This window comes from Lontra canadensis, unplaced genomic scaffold, assembly GCF_010015895.1.
Source record: "Lontra canadensis isolate GAN:19392208 unplaced genomic scaffold, GSC_riverotter_1.0 scaffold92, whole genome shotgun sequence".
Taxonomy (NCBI): domain Eukaryota; kingdom Metazoa; phylum Chordata; class Mammalia; order Carnivora; family Mustelidae; genus Lontra; species Lontra canadensis.
Genome location: NW_022631086.1, coordinates 4,320,387 through 4,348,126, shown reverse-complemented (window position 1 = coordinate 4,348,126; position 27,740 = coordinate 4,320,387). Strand labels below are relative to the sequence as shown.

Sequence of the window (27,740 nt, the reverse complement as noted above, 5' to 3'; positions counted from 1 at the left end):
ATGAGGAAACACTCATGCTCTGTTTTTCAGACCAAAGAGTTCTATTTCCAAAAGCAGAAGAGGAACAGAAACCGTAAAAGTGAACATGAGCTGATGTCACAGGAGAGCCCTTAATTTATACTGAAACATAAAGATGAACCCAATAAATCAGGGCACAGAAACGCACTGAGGTGTCAGGACAGTTCCCAGCGACGGGACAGACGCGTGGCTGCTGACCCGAGAAGGCCACGACTTCCCGGGAAGGGCAGAAAAGAGGTGTGCGTTTTGTGTCTCTCTAGCACACACGAACATACACGCACAGATTGTCTAAAAATGGAATGATATATATCACATATGCAGTGTTAACCAAGATATTTTTATCCTTTGGCTCATTTGAATTTTCTCTTTTACAGTGGTTTAATTTTTAAGTATTTTTAATAAATGCACTCCTTTCCTGTCACTTAAAAAAAATGATTTGAGGTTGAAAAGGCTCAAAGTGTTCTGTTTCTATGGACACAGCGAGGAACAGACTGACACATTTCCTCCGCTCATGGTGTTTGGCTGGGAAGACACGCTCTGCGCAAGTAATTCAAGATGATCGGTGCCCGAAGTGTGGGGTCCTGTGGACACAGAACCGAGACCCACCATGGTCTGAGCTGTGAACACTGACGCCAGGCACTCGGGATACATGAGTTCTCTACGCGAAGCCAGGTCTGGGGCTGGAGAGCGCACAGGGGCCAGAGCAGCCGTGGCCAGAGGGTCAGGCAGAGCAGGGAGGGGGTGGGAGACAGAGGCAGGGGCCTGGGCTACAGGGGAGAGCAGGGGTGGGTGGCAGAGATGGACAACCCTGATGTGGCACGGTGGCAATCCCTGCCACCTGTCAGGTCCACACCTGACGGAGGATGACAAGGTGAGCATCATGGTGGCATGAAAGGGGCGTGCGCATCCCAAGTGGGACAGCCCATCACCTGAGCCCTCACTCATTACCCTGGTGTCTGTGCAAAGCTCATGCCAAGGGCCTCAGAGCACGTGCTGGGCCAAGATTTCTGAAACACTTACTTTTTCCAAGACAGGGGACTCACGCACACAGGCTGTGGAGGTACCACCCAGCTGCTGACCACGGCGGTTCCCCACTGTGTGGCCTTGACTGATGCCTCGCACCCAGCCCCGACTCCGTGTGCCCACCTGGAAAGCAGGGATCAGGTCTTATAGGGTCCTTGTGATGAGTCAATGAGGTAAAACATAAAAATACTTAGCACAGTACAAGGGATCGATAAAAGTCAACATTTGTACAGGGAGCTCGGCTTTCCAAGTTCTGCCATTTTTTTTTAAATATAGAAGAAGAAATTTCCTCCAAATTCCCTGAAGGGTGGGCCAGAAAAATCACACTTCACGATCTCGGCATTCTCTCACGGAGCCCCTCCTCTATGCCAGGCTCCGCGCTGGGTGCCGAGGATGAAGCACTAAGCCCTGCGTGGAGACCCTGCCCTCCTGGGAGAGTGTTGGGGAGGGCCACGTGGAGGGCCACGGGGAGGGGCACATGGAGGGCATGGCCGGGGGCTGCAGAGTCCACAGCGGCTGGAAGAGAACCCAAGTTTGTGCAAACTCTCGAGGGAGGGAGGGCAGCAGAGCATTCAGGTGGCACCTGTGTGCCCCAACAGTAAAAACTCCCTGCTCAGGAGGCCTCCCCATGAGGCCAGGGAGGCGCCCGATGGAGGCTCTGGGGCTCCCGGGGCCAGAGTCACTCCCCACCACCCCCCACCCCTCCACCCCGGCCCCAGAAGGGAGCAGCTGATCCAGGGCCTGCTGCCTGCCTTTATTTAACCCGAGTTGGGTCAGAACTCAGAAATGAGTAAGACGAGCGGTCTCTGCCAAGGCCGTCTCAAGGGCTCGGGCAGCATTTCTGCACCACCGGGCACTTCCTTCGCAGCAAAGACTGGGTGTTTCGGGATCACGCTTACACAGTTTACACAAAACAGCTCATCCCATCTAACACAGCCCACGCCGGGTCCTGTGTCTTTGATTTCCCTTTTTCACCCAGAAGGCAAGCTGTGGGTTCCCTCCAATGTCCCGTTAAACCTGCACATCAAGAGAGATGCATGTGGCGCAGAGCCTCCCCTGACTTCTGCCTGCACACATACGCGGCCCACGGAGTAACAGAGACTTTAATGACCCCCTGGAAAATAGAGAGTAGAGGCAAGGGTGCATCCTCAGAGCAAGGGTCAGTCAACGAAGGCCTTGGGGGCCAGTGGAACCCTCCACCTGCTGCCGTAGGTCAAGTTGCATGAGCACTTGGCCGCCACGCTCACTCAGCTGCCCGGCGTCCCTGGCTGCTTCCGCCCCGGAAGGCAGAGCTGGAGGCTTGCCGAGAGCCAAAAACATTAACTGTCCCCTCAGAGGAAAAGTGTGCCAACTCCTGGTAACAGAGACAGGACCCCAAATCAATAAAGAGTCTTCTTCTGATATTAGTCTTAATTAAAAAACCCAACCTATAAACGTTATTCTGAGAATTTCTAGTGAAGTGGAAATTTAAAAGAGGACTTTAACGTTATTTTGCTAGAGACTACAAATGGCATCTTAAGTCACATGAGACATAAACCCTTTTATGTCCTAGGCTTTCAACTGCATCCAAAACAAAACAAAACACCTGCCTGCTCGGCTGGCACAGATGCAGGCTCCGAGACAGGACTCCAAGTCTCGGACTGGGTTGGGCTTTATTTTGTGTTGCTTTTTGATGGCTGAGAGGATTCTGTTTGTCCTGTGATTTAGACCCGAATTTAAATCCTTTCTAAGCTTACTTTATATCACTTAACATTCATACCAAATATGTTTATCTGGTGAAATACGTCTCTAAACCAGTATCTTTCAACTGAATTATTTTTGTAAAATATAAGCTTAACTCTGACTTTTCTATCAACACTACTCTCAGGCCCTCTTCCATCCAGAGGTGCTGATTTCTGGGCTAAGGTCCACTTCCCTTCTCTTCCTTCAGTAGTCTCTCACCGCCAACTTTCATTCTGGCAATCAAATAAATGAAACCTGTGTGTTTACAGTAACCCTTCCTCCAGCGGTTAATGTCTTCGCTTAACATTCTAGTCGGTTTCAGTGTTTACTGCCAGTTTTCCCAAACGCAGCATTTCTATTCAAGAGTTAGGTCTCAGACACCTGGGTGGCTCAGTGGGTTAAGCCCCTGCCTTCAGCTCAGGTCATGATCCCAGGGTCCTGGGATCGAGTCCTTCATTGGGCTCTCTGCTCAGCAGGGAACCTGCTTCCTCCTCTCTCTCTACCTGCCTCTCTGCCTACTTGTGATCTCTGTCAAATAAATAGATAAAATCTTTAAAAAAAAAAAAAAAAAAGAGGTCTCTGACTTTATTCCTGGCAACTGATAATAGATTACTGAAGTAGCTCTTGCAGGAAAGGTTTTGAAGTGTCACCTGTTCTGAAAATTTATTAGCCTTTTTTTTCCCATCTTTGTCACTGTATTTCAGGGAAAACGATGCATCCGTATAAACGCCAGCTGCAATCATATTCCGGACCAGCGAGAGCTTTGATCAATCTGACAGCCACCAATTTTCGGGGCAAGTCAAGTGTGCATGAAAAATAAAAGAGGACCAGACAGCTGGATCCCGGAAGGGGGCAATCGCACACACTTGGCTTTAACGGTTCAGGCTGTGTCCACCTTTGCTCAGGACAGCACTGCCCAGCGACCTAAGCCCAGCCTCCCCCACAGCTGAGTGCTCTCCCCTTTCCTGCGGTTCCCCAAGAAGCATATTTTCTTTCTAGTTGTCCTCTACATGGGCTCCTGATTGCCTTACCTAGAACAAAAAAGAAGCATGGTAGCACGCGGTTCCTAGCTGCAGACCAAGCACTCAGCTCTGAGAGCAGTTCTAAGATGCTCAGAAAACTGTAAGATAGTTGCACCCATTCTAGTTCCTTGATGGTCGTCCTTGAGCATCTTAGCCTCCAGACTGCCTAGACTCGCATCCCCTGGTAGGCTTGGTCTGTCTTTCCATCCTGGTCTCACAGAAGCCTTGGGTCTGCCTGTCTCACAGAGTCTTCTCCGTGAGGGTGTTCACGGTCACACAGACTAACCAGGCCAACAGCGGTCCCCCTCACCACCCTGGCTTGGTGCTCCTGGCAGTTTCCAAAGCTGTTTCTCACACATGGCTCTTCTCTGATTTTACCTCCTTGAAACTATCATGGAGATACAGTCCTATTCTTTTTGATAAGGATATGGGGATTCAGAGGATGAGGAGACTTTTCTAAGGCCAACCAGGCAGCGAGAGGCTCCAACACTCGGTCCCATTGTCTTTCCACACCCCACCTGCTCCAGCAACAGCAAATTAAGAGACAAACATCTATTTGCTTTTCCCCCGTATTATAGGAAGGGGTGAAATCCTTCTTGTGAATCTTCTCTCTTCTATATCCCACTCTCCAAATATAAACTGCAAATACACTGTTTGGGATAGCCTGGGCCACAGGGACCATCAGAGTCAACACACGGCCACCCGTGAGGGAGGCACAGAACAGTCAGCAACCTTGCAGCGGCCCTCCAACAGTCTCCAGAAGAAACCGAGCCATCGTTTCTCTTTCCGGGACAGAAGGACCAGAGTATATGCTCTGACGTGGGGAGTGAAGGGGGCTCTTTCCCTGCCCGAATTTGAAGCAAATTATGAATCCTTTAAAAACTTTCCTGAGCACTTAAACTTCACCATCTATGATCGCTTGCTGCACAGCAAACCAAGGTGGCTGACAGCCCTGCCTGACCCCAGTGGAGCTGTAGGAGGATGGGAGCTGGCTCTTCTCAACCCCTCTGGTGGCTCATACCTTTGTGACCCTTTAATAACTACTTTTTATTTTTTATTTGAGAAAGAGCAAGAGAGGAGAGAGAGAGTGTGTGTGAGCATGAGCAGCGGGGGAGAGGCAGAGGGAGAGAGAAAAGCAGAAGTAGACTCTTCACTCTTTGGTAGCCCCAAACAGGTCTCAATCCCAGGACCCCGAGATCATGGCCTGAGCCAAAGGCAGACACATAATGGACTGAGCCATCCAGATGCCCGTAACTACACTGACTTCTACCGATTGCTGTTCCAATAGGTTGCATGGGTCAAGGATGGCTCTCAGTCACTTAGGAAAAATGGTGCTGGGGGTAGGGAGAGAAGGGCTAGGCCCTATAAACTGTCTGAAACCTACCACATCTCCTTTGGACTTAAAAACCCTTAGACCATCGGTTCTCATGTTTGGCTGAAAGTAGTACCTGGAATCTGGTATCTAAAAACTGTAGCACTGGGAAAAAAAAAAAATCACAAAAACATGAAATGTAAATTACTTTGTTAATATCCTGACACCTTTCTTAGGCTTGGATACTGCCAAGTGCTATTGGAGTGAGCACGGATACAACCTGTAGGCCCCTCTACTTCTAGTTGTAGTTAATTTTTTTTTTTTTTTGCTAGATTTAAGCAGCGTTATTTTCTTAAAGATTTATTTGAGAGAGAGAGAGAGAGAGAGAGGCAGAGGGAGAGAGAGAATCCCAAGCCGACTTTGCGCTGAGAGCGGAGCCTGACACAGGGCTCGATCTCATGACCCTGAGATCATGACCTGAGCTGAGACCAAGAGTCAGATGCTTAACTGACTGAGCCACCCGGGCGTCCCATTTAAGCAGTGTTACAGTCAAGTCTGTTCCATTACTCTGGATTGTATCTTGTTGGCAGGACCTCAAATCAATCACCTCATACAGAACAATGTCTGCCTCACACACATTACCTGAGACCTCACCCCCAATCTCTAAAAATCTAACACAGACTCAATAATAGAAATGAGGGCATAAAATTTAAACTAGGACAACAATTATTTTTGATAAACTGGCAATTTGATCAACCTTCTAGAAAATGCAAGTCAATAAATCCAAAGTAATCAAAGCCACGTTTCCCCGGGAGTGCAGAGCACAGCGGGCGGCTATGGTAACACACACGGACAGGCAGGAGGAGCTCAAGCAAAACCAAAAGACATCAGAGACCACCATGGCCATGACAGAATGCCAATTTAAAAAATATTTTTAAAGCCTCAGACACAGAAAACTGATTTTAAATCTCACCTGAGATTACTGGTTTGATAATGGTCTCTCCATCGCAGAAACTCATCTATAAAACCACTGTATTCAAGACCTTGCTAGGCAGACACCCTGCCCCATCTTCGTGTCTGGAACAGCAGGCTGATGCTGCCCAGGCCAGTCTTCTCATCTCATCATCCTTTATGTCATGGCTGAAGAACCATGAAGGTACTAGATTCTGGAACATTGAAAAGCCGACTTGAAGCCAACTCAAAGCCAACTCAAAGCCAACTTGAAGCCCCTTGGCAGGACTCCTCGAGTGTCACAACACTTGTGGAACACACCCCCCCCAGCCTGTGCAATGCCAACCCAGAAACTTCTAAGCAATTGCACATCTAAGAGCTTCCTCATCTGCCAGCTGTTTTCTGAAAACACAAGAGAACTTAGGTGGCGGCAAAGAATCAGAGAGTGTGAAGGAAGGTGAGTCACAGAGGACGAGGGATGCTTGGAGGCTGAACAAACAAAAGAAGGGATAGGGAGGCGTGACAACAAACAGAAGAATGGAAAGGAGAAAAGACAGAACTGGGGGCGTTGAAAACCATGCCTTCAGTTTTCCCATATTAGTGACAAATATATTTTGTGTTGCCTGGTCCTTCGTGCTATTATCAAGAACAGCAGGAGACTGAATTATGAAACTAATAATCCAACCTCTCCCCCGGGGAGTTAGAGGCTAGTCCTGGAAGGGTGTGACGTGTTCCCCGTGGGGTCCCCAAACCCCTACTCCCTTAGCGCCTGCCGCCCCCCACCACCGTGGCACAGAGTCGGCTCCGAGCAGACACTACAGAGGAAATTGCAAAATGACTCCGAACAACTTCTCAGAACTTTTTCAGCAAGTGAAAGCAGCTGCCATGTGGGGCTGGGGCATTATTAAAAGGTGAGAATCTGCTGTGAGTAACGAGAGGCGTGAAGAGAATGCACAGAGGCTTGGATACATTTGTGCTCGTGCAAGACAAGCGAGGTCTTCCTGGGGCTACAATCTCTGGCATACAGGATCTTCAACGGAGGCATCAACATGACTGTCTCAGGCCTCCTACCAACGGCTAACATCTGGGGATGCCTTTATGGGGGAGGTCCCGATGACTGAGGAACAGAGATGACCCTACACCAACCCCCACTGCTGGCATATATTGAAGGTAAGACAGATAAGGACTCAGGGCACCCAAAGACTGGCCGGCCAAAATGAGATCATAACTGTGGCTGTTATTCCTTCAAAAGACAAGGAGAGGAGCGAGCAGCAGAGCCTCCGCCGGCTTGCTGATGTGTCGGGGCCAGGGGCAAAGCTCTCTCCACAGCCCCAGGGAGACCATGGGATCGTCTAGGGCCGTCTACCGCCGGCTCGTCCCCTGAACGGGGCACACAACTAGCCTCTGGGCCGCAGACAGCTGCTGCTTTTACCGAAGGGAGTTCTATGAAATGTTGGCTTGGGGTCAAGATTGAAATTTATGCCCCCGCCTCCCCAGAAATCACCTTTTTTCACTAATTACAGAAAATAAAACTCTGAAAATGCTAGAACACCAGTGCATAACGCTGTCATTGGTGTCCACGATGCAGGAATTTCTAACCACCGCCACCAATATTCTCCTTGGTCTCAACCTAATGGTTTATGCCATCTAGGGTGGGGTTCTTATTACGTAACGTTCCTCAATGTCTCCACATTATGTTCCACAATGTTCCACATTAAAATAAGACCTTAATCCTGACAAGCCCACCACACAAATCAGACCTGAAGATAAAGACAAAGTTCAAAATGTCACTTGGATAAAGAAACATAGGGCTAGGGTCGCCTGTGGGGGGCTCAGCTGGTTAAGCATCCGACTCTTGATCTCTGCTCAAGTCTTGATCTCAGGGTCCAAAAAAAAAAAAAAAAGGAAAAGAAAGGAAACATAATGCTTGTCGTTCTGTAAGTACGTGATAATGAAGTCTGTAATGTTAATAATATTAAGTCAAGACAGAAGCTAGACTACTATACTCAAGGTTGGAATCATGAACATACAGCTCACGGATTCCTGAGGAGGAGACCTGTGAGTGAATGCCTGAGCTGAACTCGAACTGCAGTGACTTCTCGCATACAGGAGCCGTTTCCTGAGGATGGCTCACGTTCCTCAGATGCTCAAAAGTCCACTCGAATTTTTCTCAAGCAGGCAAGAGAGTAAACAGCTGGTGCGGACATGGGAATAGAGCATCTAACCACCCCACCTTCACTTCCCACAGCCTTCAGCCTCCATAAATCCTACAGGTTTTAACGTCAATAACCATGTGAAGGACAACAACCAGTGCTAATTCTAAATGGTTTCTTCTGGAATGTATTTCCCTTTTAAGCAGCTCTCTGTATTCACAAGAAAAGGCCACATCAGGCAAAAGACGGCTTCAGGTCGGGTGTTGGGGCAGAGAGCGAGGCCGGCAGAGGTGTCAGAGCAGCACAGACAGAGCCGGGACGGGCCTCCACAACCGGCAGACCCACCCCTCCATGCGCAGATGCACACGTCTGAGGACTTTTCTCCAAGGACAAAGGATTTCGGTGTCAGACTTGGGGACCAACCCCACATGTTCTTCCCCAGTACCACCCACGTCCAACAGGCTTCCCCTGAGAACATGCACAAGTGGGGTTTACTGAAGGTGGGGTCTGGCCCAAGATTCCCCACTCAGACTCCCTACTTTCTTCTCCATCAAAAAGGGAGAGGATTCTGAAATTATTCTGTCTCCAATCCAGAAAGCCTAGAGAGAAAATAATGGCCAAACCCCATGGAGGAGGATGACGATGAGGGAAGGGGGCAGCCTCGCCTCCATGACCCCATCCAAAAGCGTATGGCCTGCTCAGCAACCAACACAGACCACAGGGAACTTGCCCCCTCCGCCGCCCCCCAGCACTTGCCCGACAGGAGGCAACAGGGGAGGTGTCCCAAGGAGCACAGCTGGGGTCCCTCTCCGCCACCCACAACCAAAGAGGCAGGTGGCTGGCAGGCTGCTCTTCAGATGTGGGCCTCTGCCTGGCCTCAGAGAGGACAAACGTACTCTCTTCCAGTCTCATCTCGGAGACGCTGGGAAAAAGTCATGGCCCCTGCTGTTTCAAAGGAGAGGATGGGCAGAGGGAGGCCCACACCCGAAATCAATGTGGGAAGAGAGTCCTCACGTCCAGAGAGCGTCTCTGCACCGCTGGGCAAAGCCTTCTTGGGGCTGGGCTCCAGGGAGGCTCACGTGCTTTCCTGTGAGTCACGGTCCCGACAGCCTGAGGAGGGGGTCGAATCACCCCTTCAGCACTGCCGGTGGATTCCAGAGCCCCATCTAGCGACAAGCCCACCCGCCCTCTTGCTGATTCACGCTGTGGTGCCAGCATGGCCTCCTGACGCCTTCCTGCTTCTTCCTTCCTCCCTGAGGGACTCCCAGGACGACTCCCCGTGACAACTCGGTCTTGTTCCCAGGAAACTGGGGTGAAGGGCGAAGTCCTGAGGAGAATGAAGCAGCAGGGGCCAGAGGAAGGCAGGAAGGAAAGGGCTGTTGGGGCTGGGCAGGCCAACACCCCAGGGACGAACACCCAACAGCCCGGCTTCCAGACCAGTCTCGTTGGGCTCCACTCGCTCTGCTGTCCCAACACACGTACTCTCGGCCCATACAGGGCGCACGAGCATGGCTCCCTGCGGCCCCCACACCCCGGCCAAGTCTCACCCGACAAGCAGCCCCAGCTCTGAGCTTCTAGAGCCTCCCTGGCAAAGGCACAGACGGCTGAGCGCTCATCGGGCACCGCCATGTTGTTGGCAATTGCTGTGTGTCTGGGCTCTGGAGGGCTCACAGCTCTGCCCGTGGCAGCAACCCCTTTCCCATTTTCCAGTTTGCTTGTGCCCAGGGACACACCGGCCCAGCACAAACCCCTTTAGGACCCAGCCCCATGGCCATGTTGGTAGGGTGGCACCTGGGAAAGTGAAGAGGAGTCAACCCCAGCAACATTTCTCCGCACCGCCGCATTGTCAGCTCCACTGTCTGTCTCCCTTCCCTTGGACAGGCTCTCCCTGCCCAAACTGCTTGCCATGTGGCTCCTGGCTCAGAGGGTCCCCTGTTCTCAATGCCAACCCCCTTCCAGCTCACTGCCGGCCCTGCCCACACCCTACACGGAGATCTGCTTTTCCTCCTCTTCCTGCCTGCCTTCCTCTCTCACTCTCTCTATCTCTCTCTCTCTCCCTCCCCGCTCTCTCCTCTCTCCCCTCTTTTTCTCTCTCTCGTATCTGACACTGTGGGTACCATCTCTAACCCCGCAGAAGAGAGTATGTAAGTGATCCTTGGCAACAAAGAGGATAGGGCTCTGCGTGCTTCGTGAAGCCGCGATGTCCCTTCCTGCCACATGCACTGAACAGTCGGCATCTTCCTGACACATCAGCCCTAAAGATCAGGACAGACCACGAGCTGGGCACTAACCCCTGTAGCTAGGAAACTAGTAATTAAAAAAGAAAAAAATTCCAATCAGCTCCGAAGAGATCAAATGGACTTTTGGACTCCCGCAGAAACGAAGCACAGCTGCTTCCAACAGCTCCACAAACTTGCCACCAAGTCCCTGCCACATGGGCGTACCACGGTGTTAGCAACGCAGAACATCTGAGAGCTAGGCAGAAAACTCAGCTCAGCTGGGTCCGTGTTAGCCTGAGCCCATGGCCCTGAAGAGACGCTGCTCTTGCAAAAGGCGCGAGTCTGTAAGACCTCTTAAGGGGCCATGTCTCAGGCTTCACCAAGCTTCTCAATATTCACAACCCACTCCTGCTGAAGAGAAGGGCAGACCTGACATTGGAAGCGGCTCTAAAGAAAAGGGTGTCCGTCCACGGCACTCTGCGCAAGACAGACTAGCTCCGAGGGTGGGCGGGGGGGGTCTTCGTGCCCATGACCAACAGCTAAGAGGACCCAACTGCCAGGGCTTTCGTTCCCAATTCTTTTTTGTATCCTGGGATAGCTCAGCAGGATCTGACCACCGGATTCTCCCTTCAGGAAGACCGGGCAGGCAGCGAAGGCGGGTAAGCCACGTGTTAGGGGTGCAGAAGGAGAAAGAACCCGGAGCACTGTCTGTGCGGGAGATACATCAGGAAGAAGGTCGTCTCTGCCTAACAAGCTCTCATGGGCGTGTGTGTAACCGTGCACAATCCTCTGAGCAACACAGGGCTGCTGGCACTGTTATGTTCCCTCACAAGTGAGGACAGACGCTTAGGCTGTCTGGGTGCCTTGCCCCGGAGCATGCCTTGGTAAAGCCCGGTGGGCCGGGATACAGGCTCAGGTTCCCAACTGTGAGGCTGAGAGACCTCTTCCCGTTGTAAAGCTGCCCACCTGGATTCATTCACTGCGAATGAGGATCGTCTCACCCCTGGAGAAGGTCAGACACCACGACATTCCCTGCCAAGTGGATGCTATGTCTCTGTTCATTCACATGTCACGGATCCTGTCGATGACATGCATTTACCACAGGTATATTTAGCTCTTTAAAACAGATCATGATCATATTAATCTACGGAATAGCAGCCATGTAGAAAGACCTACATGGTCTTTATAAAGAAATTCTATTTTAATTTCACTTTCTAGCCAGAGTAACTTACGACCAAACAGATCTTGAAACAATGCAGGAGATTTAAAGATAAGGTAGAAAGATGGACAACGTGAGTGTACTGGAAAACAGATCATACGTCCAAGAATCTCTTCCTTTCGCTTCTTAGATAATGCAAGCTCTTAAAAGGAATTCATGTAAAAAACTCAAAATGTTAAGATAAGTGGGTGAACAGGCATTAAATATTAAATGCAAGTTATGTTCATGCTGTATTCTAAAACCTAACCATTGGTGCATGTCCCTTTTTTCCACCTTGCACAAATGAAAGGGCAAAATAGATCTTAAGCGTTACTAAATTGCAAAGAGCACAACACACAGTCGTCATGCTGTGTATCTCCAGATCCCCATGCTCTCTGTTCTAGCAACACAACGCCTACAAACTGTAAAAATAATCACAGCTAAAGCTACGCTCGGTGTTACATAAAATTCTCCTAAAAAAAGCTGAAAAAACACTTAATCAGGAATAACTAAAGTAAAAACTCAGCTTACCTCACAGAAAACGGTTTCACTTTGGGGGATTTTCTTTGACAGCATGAAGTCTGATACTAGCATGTGCTATGCTCCAATGAAATGGCACAAAGCAGAAAATTATTTACTGCCTTCAAATTAACCCCTCTTTTCAAGTGGATTTTACAGAGTAAATATCTGAAATTTCCGGGCTTTCTGATATATTTCAAAAGGACAAAACTATTGCAGAGAACCACTGAAAAACCCTTGCAACGTAGGAAGGAGAAAGGAAAAGTAGACAGTGCTACAGAGAAACTAGAATCCAAAAGAAATTCTCGCATCCTTAGCTATAGAGAGTGTTTAGAGATTACAGTCAGGATTCCCTCCTGGAAAGAAGGCATATCTTCCCGTATGCATAACAACCTATAGACATTTCAGAGCCAAATCAACTTTCAAGACAGAGAAAAAGGAAACCACGCAAGCATGCCTACGTTTGGACCAGAATCCGCACCCCTGAGATCAAAGCCCCCGCTTACTTACGTGCTGTACATAGAAAGGAAAAGTTCAAAGGAACCTGCTCCCTCTGGGAGAAAGGATTACATCTACGGCCGGCTGTTGGGAAACGAGTAGGATGCACACTCTCTCGCTCTCATCCCCAGGCAACGAAAAAAATCCCAAACTGGTGTTCCAAGTCACATTCGCGAGGACGTCCTAGCGCCACCAAGCTCTTCCTCCGAGGCAGCGCCGGTGGGTGGGGGAAACGCACCCCCTTCCTCTGGATTTCCACCCCATGCCGAGCCTGCTGGCTCTGGGGAGACACCAGGTCAGGGCACGCACAGGGACGACAAAGCCACAGAGTGCCCCAGCTTCAGAGCCAGCTCGGAGACCAGAAAGTGGAGTGCAAACCGAATTTCTGCAGAGCCTGCTCAGCCCACCTCAAGATCCCAGAACAACCCAGAAACTCCTTCAGCCCCCTCAACCAAAGAGAAACTGTTTATTCCTTTCAAAATCTGAACTGTTACAATAGTGCCAGCTAATTGCTAACAAAACTGGGGGGGAGGAAAGAGCCCGCACACAGGAGAGGTTGACAGGGGCATACAAAGAGCTGTGACAGTAATAGGCACCCTTGAGGAGCAAGAAGGCAATCAATTATGAGCCATTTGCAGAAATTGCGGGGCTGTCAAAAGCCCCACTTATACAGCTGTGCTTCATCAAGCCAGGCTGCATTTGATTTTCAAGGGAAATTATTCCTTATTTCAAAGTCTAGAATATTATTAGTAAAATATCCCAAACAACTCAGGTTCAACCGGGGTCTAATCTGAAAAGAAGTTAATGACCCCTGAGAAGGCCAGATGTGCCAGAGTGGAAAGCCCGGGAGACAGAGGCGGGTCTTCCCTCCGGAGCAGCGACCACCTCCCATGGGCACCATGGGGCAGCGCCCAGGCTGAGCGCGAAAGATCCATGCCCAGCACTGGGACACGCGTCGTCCAACTCCCAAACCACCACCGGAAAACGGAAAAGGATTGCTTTTAGGTACACCCCGATGTTTTCAGGCGGCTGAAAATAATAGTACAAAGCAAAATGTTTTTGTTTTTGTTTTAAGAGCCAAAGAGTGAACAAGCATGAAGCGGGGGGCGGCGGTGGAGAGAATATCTCAAGCAGGCTCCACGCTCAGTGCACAGCCCAACGTGGGGCCCCATCTCACAACCCTGAGATCACGACCTAAGCCGAAATCAAGAGTCAGATGCTTAACCAACTGAGCCACCTAGGTGCCTGTCTTTTAATTCTTAAATTCAAAACTCTGTTTTTAATAACATACATACCAATTATTACTTCTGATGGTCAGAAGTAATTACTTCTGATTCTTCTTTCCCAAGGAACAAAGAATGTGTGAACTAAGTAACTTCCAGGCATTACACTGGAATTGTTGAGAAATGCCCTGAAGTCTGTTATTATGACCTATTACGACCTTCAGGTTTGGAAAAGGATGATGACCACTCTGGACTTAAGAGGGATTGACAGCAATGCTCACCATGATGATATTCTCTTTCAATATTTCTGTCTTCTGTGTTCTTCGGTATTTATCTTTTTTGAAAAATTTATTTGAGAGAGAGTGAGCACACATGAGCGGGCAGTGGGGGAGAAGGAGAGAGACTCGCAAGCAGACCCCACACCCAGCACAGAGCCCGATGTGGGGTTTGATCATCTCACAGCCCTGAGATCACGGCCTGAGCCAAAATCAAGAGTCACTACTTACCTGACTGCAACCACCCAAGGGCCCCTCTTCAGTATTTGCTTTTTCCTCTAAGCGTTTTAGCAATGAAAAGTAAGCTCAGTCAGCTCCAATTTCAAGCCCAACTGCAACCTTTCCTCCTTTCTTCAGTTTCTAACTGATGCTCCAACGTGCATTTGGTAAATGCTTTGTGTCATTATGACAGGCATTGTTAAATGACAGAGTTGAGAATAGCCTCAACACGGTAACTTTTTGCCTATTTATTTTATTGAACGTTAAAATAAAACCTGGAAAAAGAATTTCCTTTCCTCCTTAAGAAATTTAAAGTGGAACTCAAACGGATTACAATGGAGAGGAGCTCATCACCCCTAGTGGCTTTAAGTGATCTCCCCTGAGCACCCACACCGTGCCAGAGCCCCTCGGACATGCTGACCTTAAACAGACAGCCAAGCTTCTAAAGTGGGTCAGAAACAGTTACCTTTTTTCAAAAAATTTAAGACAAAGCAATCAAAACACATCCAGATGATGCTCTAGGACACATTTCTTAAAAAAATAATAATCACTATCAGCTATGATATTGGGGTCCTAAAAATAACTAATCCCCCAGAGATCAAACAGAGGCACAAGGCTAAAACTGTGGACAATTTCAGTTCTGTAAAAGATGCTGCATCCTGGGGCACAGCCAGACCAAGTGTTTCATCTGAGGAATCAGAAAGATGAGAGGTGAGACTGTGGAGGAGGTGGATCAGGAATGGGGGAGCAACGCAGGGAGGGGTGAGGAAGAGGAGGGAAGAGGTCAGGGGCCACCACAACCTGCTCCGCCGTGGGCAGGCTCCAACCCGATCCCCGTCTCACCGGGACCATTACCCAGGGCTGTGCCACACGGCTGCTCCCCAAAGCGACTGGCCTCTGGTGGTAGACTCTAACCCAGCAGACTATAAGCTATCTTTTTTTTTTTTTTTTAAGATTTTATTTATTTGACAGAGAGACCACAAGCAGGGGGAGCTGCAGAGGCAGATGTAGACGCAGACTCCCCACTGAGCAGGGGACCCTCCCATTCAAGGCTCAACCCCAGGACCCTGGGATTGTGACTTGAGCCAAAGGCAGATGCTCAACCGAATGAGCCACCCAGGCACCCCTGTAAGCTGCCTTATATATCTCCATTCTTGTATTTAAGACAAAAGCAAGGAATTGAAAATAGTTATAATGTCAAAATCAATTAAAACTGGACTGTGTATTAAAACAGGTCAGGTGGGTCAGACCATTTTTGAAAGGATGTTCGATGAACAATTAAAAATGCAGGCAAGGCACGGACTACCACAAGAGCTGGCGAGGACACGGAGGAATCAGGACCCTCACCCACCACTGATGGGAGTGGATGATGGTGCAAGCCCTGTGGGACACAGGGAAAAAGCTACACATAGAACGGCCACGTGACCTAGCAGTTCCAGTCCCAGATGCGTCTCCAACAGAACTGAAAACAAAGATGCACGCAGATATTTGCATGCCCGTCTCCACTGCAGCATTACTCAAAACAGGCCAACGTGGAAACAGTGCCCGTCAGCAGACGAACGGGTAAGCAAAACGCAGCACACACAACAGGACAGTATCCAGCCTTCCAAAGAAGGGAAGTCCTGACACACGCTTCAACGTGATGAACTCTGAAAACCTTACGCCATGCGAAATAAGCCAGGACAAAAGGACAAATATCACCAGGACCACCCATGAGGGATGTGAAACAGGCGAGCCGGGGGGTGGGTGAGGGGCTGTGAATGGACAGATACCATCTAACGGGTACAGAGTTTCTGCTTGGCATGAAAAGAAAGTTCTGACATGGGTCAGTGGCGATGGTCGCACGGTATTGTGAATGTCCTTGACGGCACTGCGATGTGCCTTTAAAAATAGTAAAAATACCAAATTTTATGTTTTAGATATTTTTACCACAACAAAGTGACAACATTCCAAAAATAATTTATCTATGAGAAAAGAAAAAAAAACAAAGAAAGCAACAGAGTCATTGAACATAACTTTCAGAATCCCTGAGCATAGACTGTCCTCGTCAAACTCTCCTAACACAGTTCGCTTCAAATAAATAAGGAAACTACTTCCATTAAGGGGAAAAAAAAATGTCTGTTTCAGCGGACAGACCCAGGGACTGGATAACCCCATCTCTTTTCCCCACTTCGGGTGCAGCGGGGGGGATTCATGCTTTGTCAGCCCATTCCTTCTTTTGGATTTGGGACAGCATCTTACCCCGAATGTCTGCCCTGTTTTCTCCCCGTGGGGGACCTGGGCCAGCGCGCCATCAGTCTGACTCCTTTTCAGGCCAGTGGTGACATCAGGGACGTTGCTGAAATCTGCATAAAAAGTAACAAGAACACACATAAAAGTGAGTTTGGCCCTTTGCCAAGAATCACGATGACTGGTTTAAGGGTTCGGATAAAGAGAGGGAGGTAAAGACAGCATGAAATGGCATGGAGGCAGTGCGCAGGCACAGTCCTTATGGCCACAAGAAGGATCTCCTTCAACAGACCCCGACTCCCGCTAACAAGTCACGTCTCCTGCCGCTCTCAAAGGCAACCAGGGACCAGTCAAGACTGTGACTTCAATACCTTGTGACTGTGCCTGTTGCTGTGCAAACTATACTTCACTAAGCTCTGATCGTCAAGGCTTTATTTGGACCAAGACTCAAATGGCAATGACCATTGTCAGTACTTCCCTATTTTAGGTAAAAATCAAGGAAATCTTGGACACCCAGGGATGCAACAGCATGGGCTCTTAATACAACCCACAACTTGGTCATTTGAAAGTTTAACTTTTCATTTTCTGACATCAGCCACAATTTTATCCTAAACTGAAAGTCCCATGAGGAATAGCAAACCTTTAGCTTCCAGAGTAAAGGTTAAGAAGTAAGATCAAAGGCAAGTAGAGCTTCTGTCCCCACCCCCCCAACTCCCCGCCACCTACAACCATACACACCTGCCAAGCCCAGTTCTTTCCAGTGGCTCTCAAATTAACAAATTCAAGAAAGATGGAAAGACTAGCCTGTATCATAATATAATGTAGGTTTACATTCTAACTCTTTATTTATATTCTAACTCTTTATCAACCAGCTGAAACCAGATGGTTTCTGATCCCCTTAGTTACAAGAAGTCGTCATTGATCTTGAACCTGTCCAAGTTGATCTAGGCTGACCCAACGGAGATAGAGGTTAATCAAACATGGTGGGGGCCAGGACACTGGTCTCTAGGAGACCTTTAGAAGCTATGGAAGCCCTAGGAAGTTGGTGAAACCCACATTTAGGAATGTTGGTCCATGATCATTGCTGATATAACCAACCACAACACAGACACTTGATTCTAAGACAAGAGAAGACTTAACGAAAATATATGAATGATCTACAGAATTCTGGAGCTCTAATTTCTTCTTCCTTTTGCCTCTTCCAAAACCCTCTCACCCTACCCAGAAAAGGACCGGAGAGTCCAAGTCACACTTGTGGTTGGAGTAAGTTAGCTTGGATAAGGCAGTGCTGATCACAGATGCATGAGACATCCCTGGGAAAACTTCAGATAGCAGTGATAGGAGGGAATACTTGGGTTTACCTTTCCTAGGCCCCAAACACTACAGAGGCAGTCCTGGTCCCCACCAGGCCGACCGCATGGGAAGCAAGATTAGTTCCTGAGCCAAAATCAATCTACCACTGTGCCTCCGTCACAACCATTTCCTTAGCCTGCTGTGTGGACCTGTGCATAAGGGAGACCGGCCAACAGGATCCACAAAAGAAAACACCCCATGTTCCTACTGTACTTGGCACAAACTTTTTTCAATTTGACATTCACTTTTTGAGCAAAAAAGCCAGCTGTTTTCTAGGCATAGCGCTAGGGATACAAAAAATGAGTGAGACATGGTTATTGCTCTCAAGGTGAGGTTCTAGTCTTGGAGGAGGAGAAGTGTCCGATATGATATAGGAAAAGTCCATGCAGTAGGGACCGTCAGGAAGGAAGTTACTCCTGCAAAGGACCTTAAAAGACTTAATAGCAAAGGAAGCATTTTGAGCAAAGTCTTTAAATCTTGGAGGTATCCATTTGTCCTTAAGGCTAACAATGACCGGTGGGCCGTGGGGAGAGAGGATTCCAGGAGCAGGAGGCAGGAGCTAGGCCACTCAGTGAAGGCAAATCACAGGAAGAGCCCAGCACCTTCTGGAAATGCGTTGAACGTGGCGGTGGCCATGAAGGGAGGGAAGGTGGCCTGTGTCAGAGGCATCTATTAATAAAGGGCATGACCTTGGGAGAAAAACAAGTCAGAAAGTCACAGCCACACTGCAGGTATGAGGTGAAAAGAACCAAATGAACTCAGCATAAAAAAGCAAAGAAATGAAGTGAATGCAGAAATGGGGGCAGGTAGACCCTCCGGGTGTCCTCTTTACTGCCCGTTTCATAGAAGAAGACACGGAAAGGAGGCGTCAAGGCAGAGGACCTGTTTTTATACCTTGGTGACGGGGCAGATGATTAATGGGAAGAGCTGGAGTGGAACTCATGAGCTTAGCGGTTCTGGCTTTGGCGGTTCTGAGCCCGGGACATGTGTGCATCTAATGGGAGACACTCAGGCATCAGGCTGTCCAGGAAAGTCTACATGGGAAGGTGGGTCTGCCGGGAAGCAGCCCCAGGAAGAACGTGCAGAGTGAGACCACAGGGAGAACCCCGGAAACGCCGACGACAGCATACGGGGAGAAAAAGAGGTCCTCAGAGGACATACCTGTCTTCACCCAGCCATGCCAGAGGAGCGGAAGGAAATCACGAAGGAGCAATGTCACGGGCGCTTTACAGTGTGGCCTCCCCTCCCCCAGGTAACAGAATCACATTTGCATCACTGTCGCCGTTACCCTGTCAATAAAGAGCATCCGTATTCCCAGAGAGTTGTATCAAGTACAGGAATTCGAACACAACCTGTGCCTTTATTCATTACGAGAATTTCCACAGCACCTGCCGCACATCAGATATGCCCCGAGTCCTGGGCATACAAAGACGGCGGAGACCTGAAGTCCCCTGAGGCTCTCGGAGAAAGCGCACAGGCATGAGGAGCTCTGCAGCCGGGAGCAGCCAGATGGATGATGGTGAAAATAACACGGCTGATGTCAAAAGTGGGAGCCAAGTGAGTTCTGAGTCATCTATTCAACATAGTCACAAAACTTTGGAAGCGCAACACTGAAAACTCCCCAAACTTTTTAACTCTTACAAAGGCAGAATATTTAGGCGGGGTAACAGAACTCTGGCTCTCCTTTCTGGGTCAAAGCCCCCGTCCACCCCAGGAAACAAGGCTTTGCTATGCATCGTTGAGGCCCCTATCACCTTTGCTACGCCTTGAACTTCAGAGAGACTTTGGGTGCAGCTTAGATCCTCCCAGAGACACGAGCTTAGACAGGATGGCTCTCGGAACCAGCTCCCACTTGGCTGGCTCCAGGGATCCAAGAGGCATAAGTGGTTCTGGTCAGTTCCTGAGTTCTGCCAAGAAAGGAAATCTCAGAGCTGTTCCACAGCCCAATTTCACAGAGGCGGAATGGTATCCGGGCACAGATAGAGTCTCCACAGTGAAGGACTCCTTGTCCAACCCACTAGCAATGCACCAACGCTGTCCTAGACACGACAAAGCACCAGGGAAGCCAAGCTTGAGGGGCCCTAGCTTCTGACCCCAGCTCCGGGAGCCTCAAATTTCACCAGGACCTGTAGCCCCATAAAAAGGAGTGTGCTTGAAGGATTCTAGAGGAGGAAGGAGAATAAAGTGGGCCCTGGGAGAAGAGCAGATTGGCTCTTCAAAAAAAAGAAGAAAAAGAAAGAAAAAAAGAAGAAAAAGAAAAAGAAAAGAGAAAAGAAAAGAACGTGTAGGTCAGTGAGATTCGAATGCTGACTTACAAAGCGGTTTTAAACAGGGACTGCATGGACGTCCTGACCCAGGTGCCAAAGCCCACATGGAGCCCCGCTTACACTCTGCCCACGTCCTGAGCACCGGCGGCTGACGGGAGTCTATCTGTCCTTCCGCTGCCAACGAAAAAGCTGGCCTCTCACCTTGGGATGGCCTCCCAGAGCGGTCGTATGCACCAGGACACGAGCCAGGGCACTTTTCCGACTCGGAGAGCCCTAAGCATGCGCTTCCCACCCAGCCGGCGTGCGGCGCCCTCTGGTAAGGAAACTGACTCGCTCCAGAAGCCTTAGGCCAATATGATTGTAAAAGATGAAAAACATAAGTCCGGGTCAAGGTATCGATTTGCATTGGGTAAATACACCCCCGTGTGCCTCTCATCTCACTCATGGTGGAAACTAACAACTCGGGGTGAGGTGCAGCCTCTGAGACACGGCCCTTGGCCAGCCCGATCCTCTACTCGGCAGGTGGCCTGACAGAGCTGCACGGTGCACAGCCACAGCCACGGCCTCGGCTCCCACACGCAGCCCCCGGTCAGACGGCGGCCGAGCGTGGCACACCCACTAGGGACCAGGTACTAGGTCAGGGGCTGCACCTGAGACCAGGCTTGGCCATCTCTCTCCTTCAAAATCAAACCTATTTCAAGAGTGACGGCACACGAGGCAGGCGCTCCTGGAAGGTGATGCCCCCGGCCCTCCCGCAGCCCTGCAGCTCCCCCGCAGATGACCAGGGACACAGGAAGCTCCAGGTAGGAGACGCCTCGTACCTCGGTGTCCTCCTGTCCTAGGCGTCAGTACAGACTGATACTACTGTCAGCCAAGCCGCCGGCAATCCCAAATCCTTTACGACAAAAGAGCTAAACCTGTGTTCAAGTGACATCCTGGGGCTCCACTTAAAAACAGAAACATCAGGAAACGCTAACGTTCAGGTTGCCTCGCCCACGTAGCCGGTCGTGTGAATCCAACTTAAGCAACAGCTAATACGCAGGCGTCCAGGCTCTGCCATTTATTCGTCCCCATCCAGTAAGAAGAGCCGGGCTACGCAGGTGCTAATGTGGATAGGCCCGTGGAGGGGAACCCTCTGGGAATGGGGGGCGACTGGGAAGTCTGGGAAGGGCTTGGGCGCACGTTGGTAACCCTGCCGGTCTCCTGCCTGCCGCTCGTCCTCAGGAGCTCTGGGTCTGGTAGCAGGCAGGTGGCCACAACGAACATGGAGCTCACAGAGCGGGGCCTGTGCCTAAGCCTGGTCTGGCTGGCCACGTCCTCATCCTCCTCCTCACTCAACCAGGTTCCAAGGAAGAGGCAAGAAGTTCTTCCCAGTCCCTGGCCAGCCACGCAGCTGGCCTCCAGCAGAGCCCGAGACACCAGGCAGCTGCTGCCTGTGAGGAGGTGGGCAAGGCGCTCTGCCCGTACAGAGGAGAGGCCTCCCAAGAGATCCAGAACCCCTTGGGCCAAGTCTGGGAAGGCCGCCTGCATTCTCAGAAACAGCAACTACCTGAGGGATGGAGTTAAAGTCTCATGATGGTATCAAACCCCGAGGCCCAGAAGAAGAAACTAGAATGTTTTCACCTATGAGCTAGCGACCAGAAGACCTTTTTGGGAAATGGACGGTGACAGTCATAGCATCGGGGAAAACTGCAGTCTGTGGGTTGGACTCATGCGAAGTACAATAAAGGAGAGGCAGTGAGAATGGAAATTACTTTCTTTTAAGTTTACTTAAGTAATCTCTACACCCAACGTGGGGCTCAAACCCACGACCCCAAGATCAAGAGTTGCACTCCATTCCAACAGAGCCAGCCCGCCCCAGGAGAATTATTTTTAAGCTATGCTTTTCATGCTTTAAAGCATACACTATAGTACAGACTTTCAATATCGCCACATCCAAAGCCCCCCTTTACAACACTATTCTGAAACAAAATTCATACACAGCTTCACAAGAAGCAATAAAATGTCCTCCTAGTAACACAAGGAGAAAAATGAAAGTAATCGGCAACGTTTAAAAATGTGGGTTTCAATATGCAAATGCCTGGTTGCATCTACTGTAGAAGCCTGTTCAACATGTGCACTGCAAAGAATCACACTCGGTGTCTCAGTGTCATCACAGACCTGGTCCAGGGGTCTTGGTGCTGTGCATTTGGGGTGCTGCCATCAGTGATTCTAAATGGCCAAAATCTTCTGACAAAGCTCTGAGCAAAATAAAGCACAAACTCCCCTTGGTTTATTGGCCTGCTGCTTTCCTAGAAAATTCAAAGTAGCCCGTAGCTATGGGGGGGAAAAAAAAATTGTGTTCATTTGCAAAATGAAGCAGTTCTTGGCTCAGATAAGTATGCATGTTTTTCACCTAAGTCAAAGTCCAGTGGAACAACTCTGCACTGTGAGAAATGAACTTGGACATGCAGGACATCCAGCAACCATGTCCCCAAACATGAAGTGCTATATTTCTCCAATTTATTATGAAAACCAAAACAAACACATGAACTTCCAAAACATCACTGGAGGGTAGCCCCCACCCCCCATGCAGAACCACCGCTGCCTCTCTCTGTAGCTAGTCTACAACTCCACCTCCGGGAAGGTTAGTGACATCAGAGGAGGCAAAATGCACCACAAACCCAGAGCCAAGAGCAGGTGCGCTGTGAACATTATTAGCTCCCTCGCTTCCTGAAGAAAAATGAAGTATGCTAATAAGGCGGTTAAAAAGATAGTGATCAGATAAATAATGTAGGCTATTTAATTGGGACTCTCATCTTACGCTCAAAAAAATGTTTTAGTTGATTAATCATTAACCCGTAGGCTCCCCTCTGAGGTGCAAACTATAGAACAATGATTTTCTATGAGGACGACTGAAGAAAAAAATCTAAAAAATAATCTCAAAGAATTTACAAGTAAATAATAAATGGTTTCATTAGGTTTTTAACTGCATACTCCCGTGTGGCATTAGAGTTGTACATCTTTGACTTTTAATAATTTTTATCTACTTTTATCTATTATTCTCTCAATAATTTTTATTGAGAGAACATGGTTTGTGGGATTTATATTCTTCATCTACTTGACTTACTCAATTTCTGTTTAATTTCTCAGAATTTCTATTCTGTAATTCCATAAATGAACAGCCTGTAGAGAATCTATAAATTTTAGACCTAAAAAGAGTCTTAGAAATTATCCAATTGAATTCCTTCACCTCATGCATCTTTTGTTCTTTAAAAAGGTGTGAATGCAATTTTAAGGAGAGATAAAGATTTTAGTAAATCAATGCTGCCAGTGGAAGAATACAGCATTCTGTGGATACTAAATCACATTATTTTTTTTCAGTTCTCCAAGCTTTACCCACTGTTGTAAAATTCTGCATTAGTATCCGCCACACACGGTTTATCATAGGGCCAAGAGCATGCCGAACACTGAGTTATCTGCACATAAAAGCTTAAAATCTCTCAACTTTTAAGGTTAAATGTGCAGACCTTGTACAGCATTATTTTTAATTAACTCAGATTCCCCTAATTCTGCTCATTCTTTTTGTGTAAAATGCAGTGATTTGACACCTTTCATTAATGGCATTTCTATACTCTGTGATCTAGGCAAATATTATTCATCATTGGTCAGTGAAACAGAATGAAAATAAAGCTATTTAAATGAAACAGATGGACTATTCAATGAGAGAATACAGTAACTCTTGAGTTGACCGCATACAAAGACCGGTCAAGTCCTATTACACCATTAACAAAGACATCACCCACTGATACCACATACTTCTGATAAAAACCGATCAACTTTTCTGAAGATATCCAGGACTCTTCATTTCATTATTGTTACTGTTCTTGAGTCAAGAAAAATCAAGGCATCTGTCTGAATGTCACCGTTAAGCTTGCTGAGAAGTATATTCTATCACAGCAGAAATACTGTGCCAGGAAAATATAAATTTCATAAATCTTCCAAATCCGTTTCACTGGAGGTCACATTCCAATTGGTGATGTTCCTGACAATGCAAGCTTTCTGGTGACAAACAGAAAGAAGCAAAGACTGGTAGTAAAGGTTTCTTACCAGCAGGCTGCCATGATTTGAGTCAATTATCTTGTGATAACTATCCTCAGCATCTGAAAGAATCTTCAGAGGAAGAGGAAGATGGCAGGTGTTCTCAGGGGAGGAATGGGCTGCAGGCCACCACTGGGCTGATTACAACATAAAAGAGAAGAGGCCTTCTGAGAAGCAGGGAGAAGGAAATTGGGTGTGCCCACATTCTCGTCTTCTAGACGGGCTATGGTTGTGGCAGAGGTGTGCACTTAGCCCAAAGAAAGAAGGCAAAGGGCCTCCCTTACCAGATCCCTGACAAAACAAGTCAATGGTCAAAGGGATCTCCATCCAAGGTTTCGAATGTAGTAGAAACTGGTATGCACCAGAGCTGGGAAGAACCCCAGGTAACACACACTTCATTAACATGTGGGGGCACAGAAGAGACAACACTGTATTTCAGACACTTAAGAACTTTAACAAAGTTTCAGAATTGAAGTTCAAAACCCCTACAAACCACTTAGATAGAATTCTATTTAAAGACCCTGAGAGGAAACCTAAAACAGGAGCACACACAGATTCTTTGTTGGGGGGAGGGGTGCTACAGGAGAAAGCACACAGGGTAACACCTTCCAGGAAGGCTAATTCCAGGTAGGACTGAAAGAGGACAGAATGGAGTATCACGCAGCCGTGAAGAGGAGTCCATGACTGACATATGCCACAACATGGATGAACCTAGGAAACATGATGCTAACTGGGAGCGGTCAGGCACCAGGCTACATGGTCTATGATTTATGTCCAACAGTCAAGACAGGGACATCCACAGAAACGGAGACTAGATTAGCGGCTGTCAGAGGCTGGGGGGAGGGGCAGCGGGGAGGTGACTGCTGCTGGGCACACACTATCTTCTGGAGCTGAAGAATACATTCTGGAACCAGACAGTGGTAATGGCTTCACAACTCCACGAATATACTGAAAACCACTGATTTGAACACTTGAAAGGTAAAGTTTATGGTACGTGAATTATACTTATTTCTTAAAACAGAAGGTAAGAATGTTCATGTGGATCTTACAGGAGAGACATCAGAGTTCAAGTCCACCATAAGGTGATTCCAAAGAACCAAATCGCACAAAATATATGGTCGTATTATGCAAGGTTAACAAAAATCAGTGTGAAATACCAAAAGTATCAAAAAAAAAAAAAAAGCGTAAGAATGAGGACAATAAAATTATTTTTCAACAATGGATCTTCCCCTGAACCGAGAAAGCCCCAATCACAAGGTGGTTGGCTACCAATCACCATCCCCAGCCTCCAAATAAGAACGCAGGTAAGACAGAGCAGATTATCAATCCGGTTAGATCTGAATTTGTTTTGTTTCTTTTTTTAAGATTTATTTGAGAGAGAGCATGCATGCATGAGCCGAGGGGTGGGAGGGTGCAGAGGGAGGGAGAGAGAGAATCTCAAGCAGACTCCCCACTGAACACAAAGCTGGAGGTGGGGATCATGACTTGAACCAAAACCAAGAGTCTGATGCCTAACCGAATGAGCCACCCAGGTGCCCCACATCTGAATTCGTTTTACTGCAGACGCATATTCTCAATGGGTTGCACCCTACAGATGTTAACAAACATTTAAAAGGAAGAAAGCAAGTAAAATCCAGACATTTTCCATACCTGGAGGAAGAAGCCAGAAGCTATAGTTCTCTCCCTCTCTACCACTAACCATGACCTTGTCCATGTTACCAGCAATTTAATGTGTCTCTGTGCCTTGATTTACCCAGCTGTGAAAATAAAATGATAATAACACATCTCTGCTCCATCGTGGTGATGTAAGGGGTAATTAATGCCTTTAAAGTTCTTTGTGATCTTTAGATTTGAGTCAGCCTATCATTACGAAGCTTTAACAAACACCTTCTCTGCAGCAGTCAAGACCTGATGCTATTTAAAGGGGTAATGAGATTTGTCGCAAAACCAAAATGGAATGTTTCATCCATTACTTTGCTCTTTTCACTTTGCAAACTTTTGTAAGAAAGGCACATAGTCCTTACCATTTGTGCTTTAAGCCTATTAAATAACTGAATTTCAGAGGAAAAATAAAAAGCTAAACTGTTTAGTCAGATCCTTCATTTCCAGAGTTGAGGAAACAGGTGTCAGAGTAACGCACCCCAGGTCAGGCACAGCGGGAGCTAGAATCCAGACCCCTTTACTGCAGATCCAGTCTGGTATAAATGTTACCACCCTCAAATTAAACTTCAAACACTTCTGACTATCAGCACTGACCAACAGTGGATAATACAGACTGTTCCTTTTTAGTTGTGGTTTTGGTTTTTATCTGCCAAATGCATCCCATGTCGTGGGCACCAATCAGCCCATGGAAGTTACAGAGCAGCACTGACTGGGGTGTGAGCTGTTCTCCTAGGATAAGCAGTCACTGGCTGGAGCTGGGAATATGGTTTGGCAAGCCTGGGCCATCCCAGAAGCACCCCCCCACACACACACACACACACACGTGTGCAGATGAGCCGTCTTCAGCTCTGACAAAGTCTCAGCACATGTCCCCAGTAGTCAGATTTATAAAGAAGAAAATTGGGAAGCTTCTAGGTCTGCTCCAGGATTCTGATCCAACAGTACATTAAAAAGATTATCCACCATGACCAGGTGGGATTTATCCATGGGATGCAAGGGTGGCTCAACATTCACAAATCAATCAATGTGACAGAACAAATCAATAAGAGAAGAGAGAAGAACCACATGGTCCTCTCAATTGATGCAGAGAAAGCATTTGACAAGATACAGCATCCATTCCTGATTAAAAGCCTTCAAAGTATAGGGACAGAGGGAACATTCCTCGACTTCATAAAAATCTATCTATGAAAAACCCACAGTGAATATCATCCTCAATGGAAAAAGCTGACAGCCTTCCTGTTGAGATCAGGAACACAACGAGGATGTCCACTCTCATCACTCTTGTTCAACATAGTACTAGAGTCCTAGCAACAACAATCAGACAACAAAGAGAAATAAAAGGTATTCAAATTGGCAAAGAAGAAGTCAAACTCTCTCTCTTCGCAGATGACATGATACTTTATGTGGAAAACCCAAAAGACTCCACCCTCAAACTATTAGAACTCATATAGCAATTCAGTAATGTGGCAGGATACAAAATCAATGTACAGAAATCAGTTGCTTTCTTATGCACTAACAATGAATATACAGAAAGGGAAATTAGAGAATCGATTCCATTTACTATAGCACCAAGAACCATAGATACCTGGGAATAAACCTAACCAAAGAGGTAAAGGATCTGTACTCGAGGAACTACAGAACACTCATGAAAGAAACTGAAGAAGACACAAAAAGATGGAAGAGCATTCCATGTTCATGGACCAGAAGAATAAACATTGTTAAAATGTCTATACTGCCTAGAGCCATCTATACTTTCAGTGCCATCCAGATCAACCTGGCATTTTTCAAAGAGCTGGA

At 47.9% G+C, this 27,740-nt stretch overlaps 1 protein-coding gene across 3 annotated transcripts in view; it reads right to left on the bottom strand.

The window, feature by feature from the left end:
* The window catches only part of TIAM2 (TIAM Rac1 associated GEF 2), a 110,999-nt gene that overhangs the window by 22,898 nt on the left and 60,361 nt on the right, over positions 1 to 27,740 (bottom strand). For 2 of the 3 annotated variants that reach the window (XM_032836408.1, XM_032836409.1), the window contains one exon: positions 16,594 to 16,697. In XM_032836408.1, coding sequence (XP_032692299.1) covers positions 16,594 to 16,697 — 104 coding nt within the window. Of the gene's footprint in view, positions 1 to 12,647; positions 12,985 to 16,593; positions 16,698 to 27,740 lie in introns of those variants that run through there. The other variant, XM_032836410.1, reaches the window with a different exon arrangement.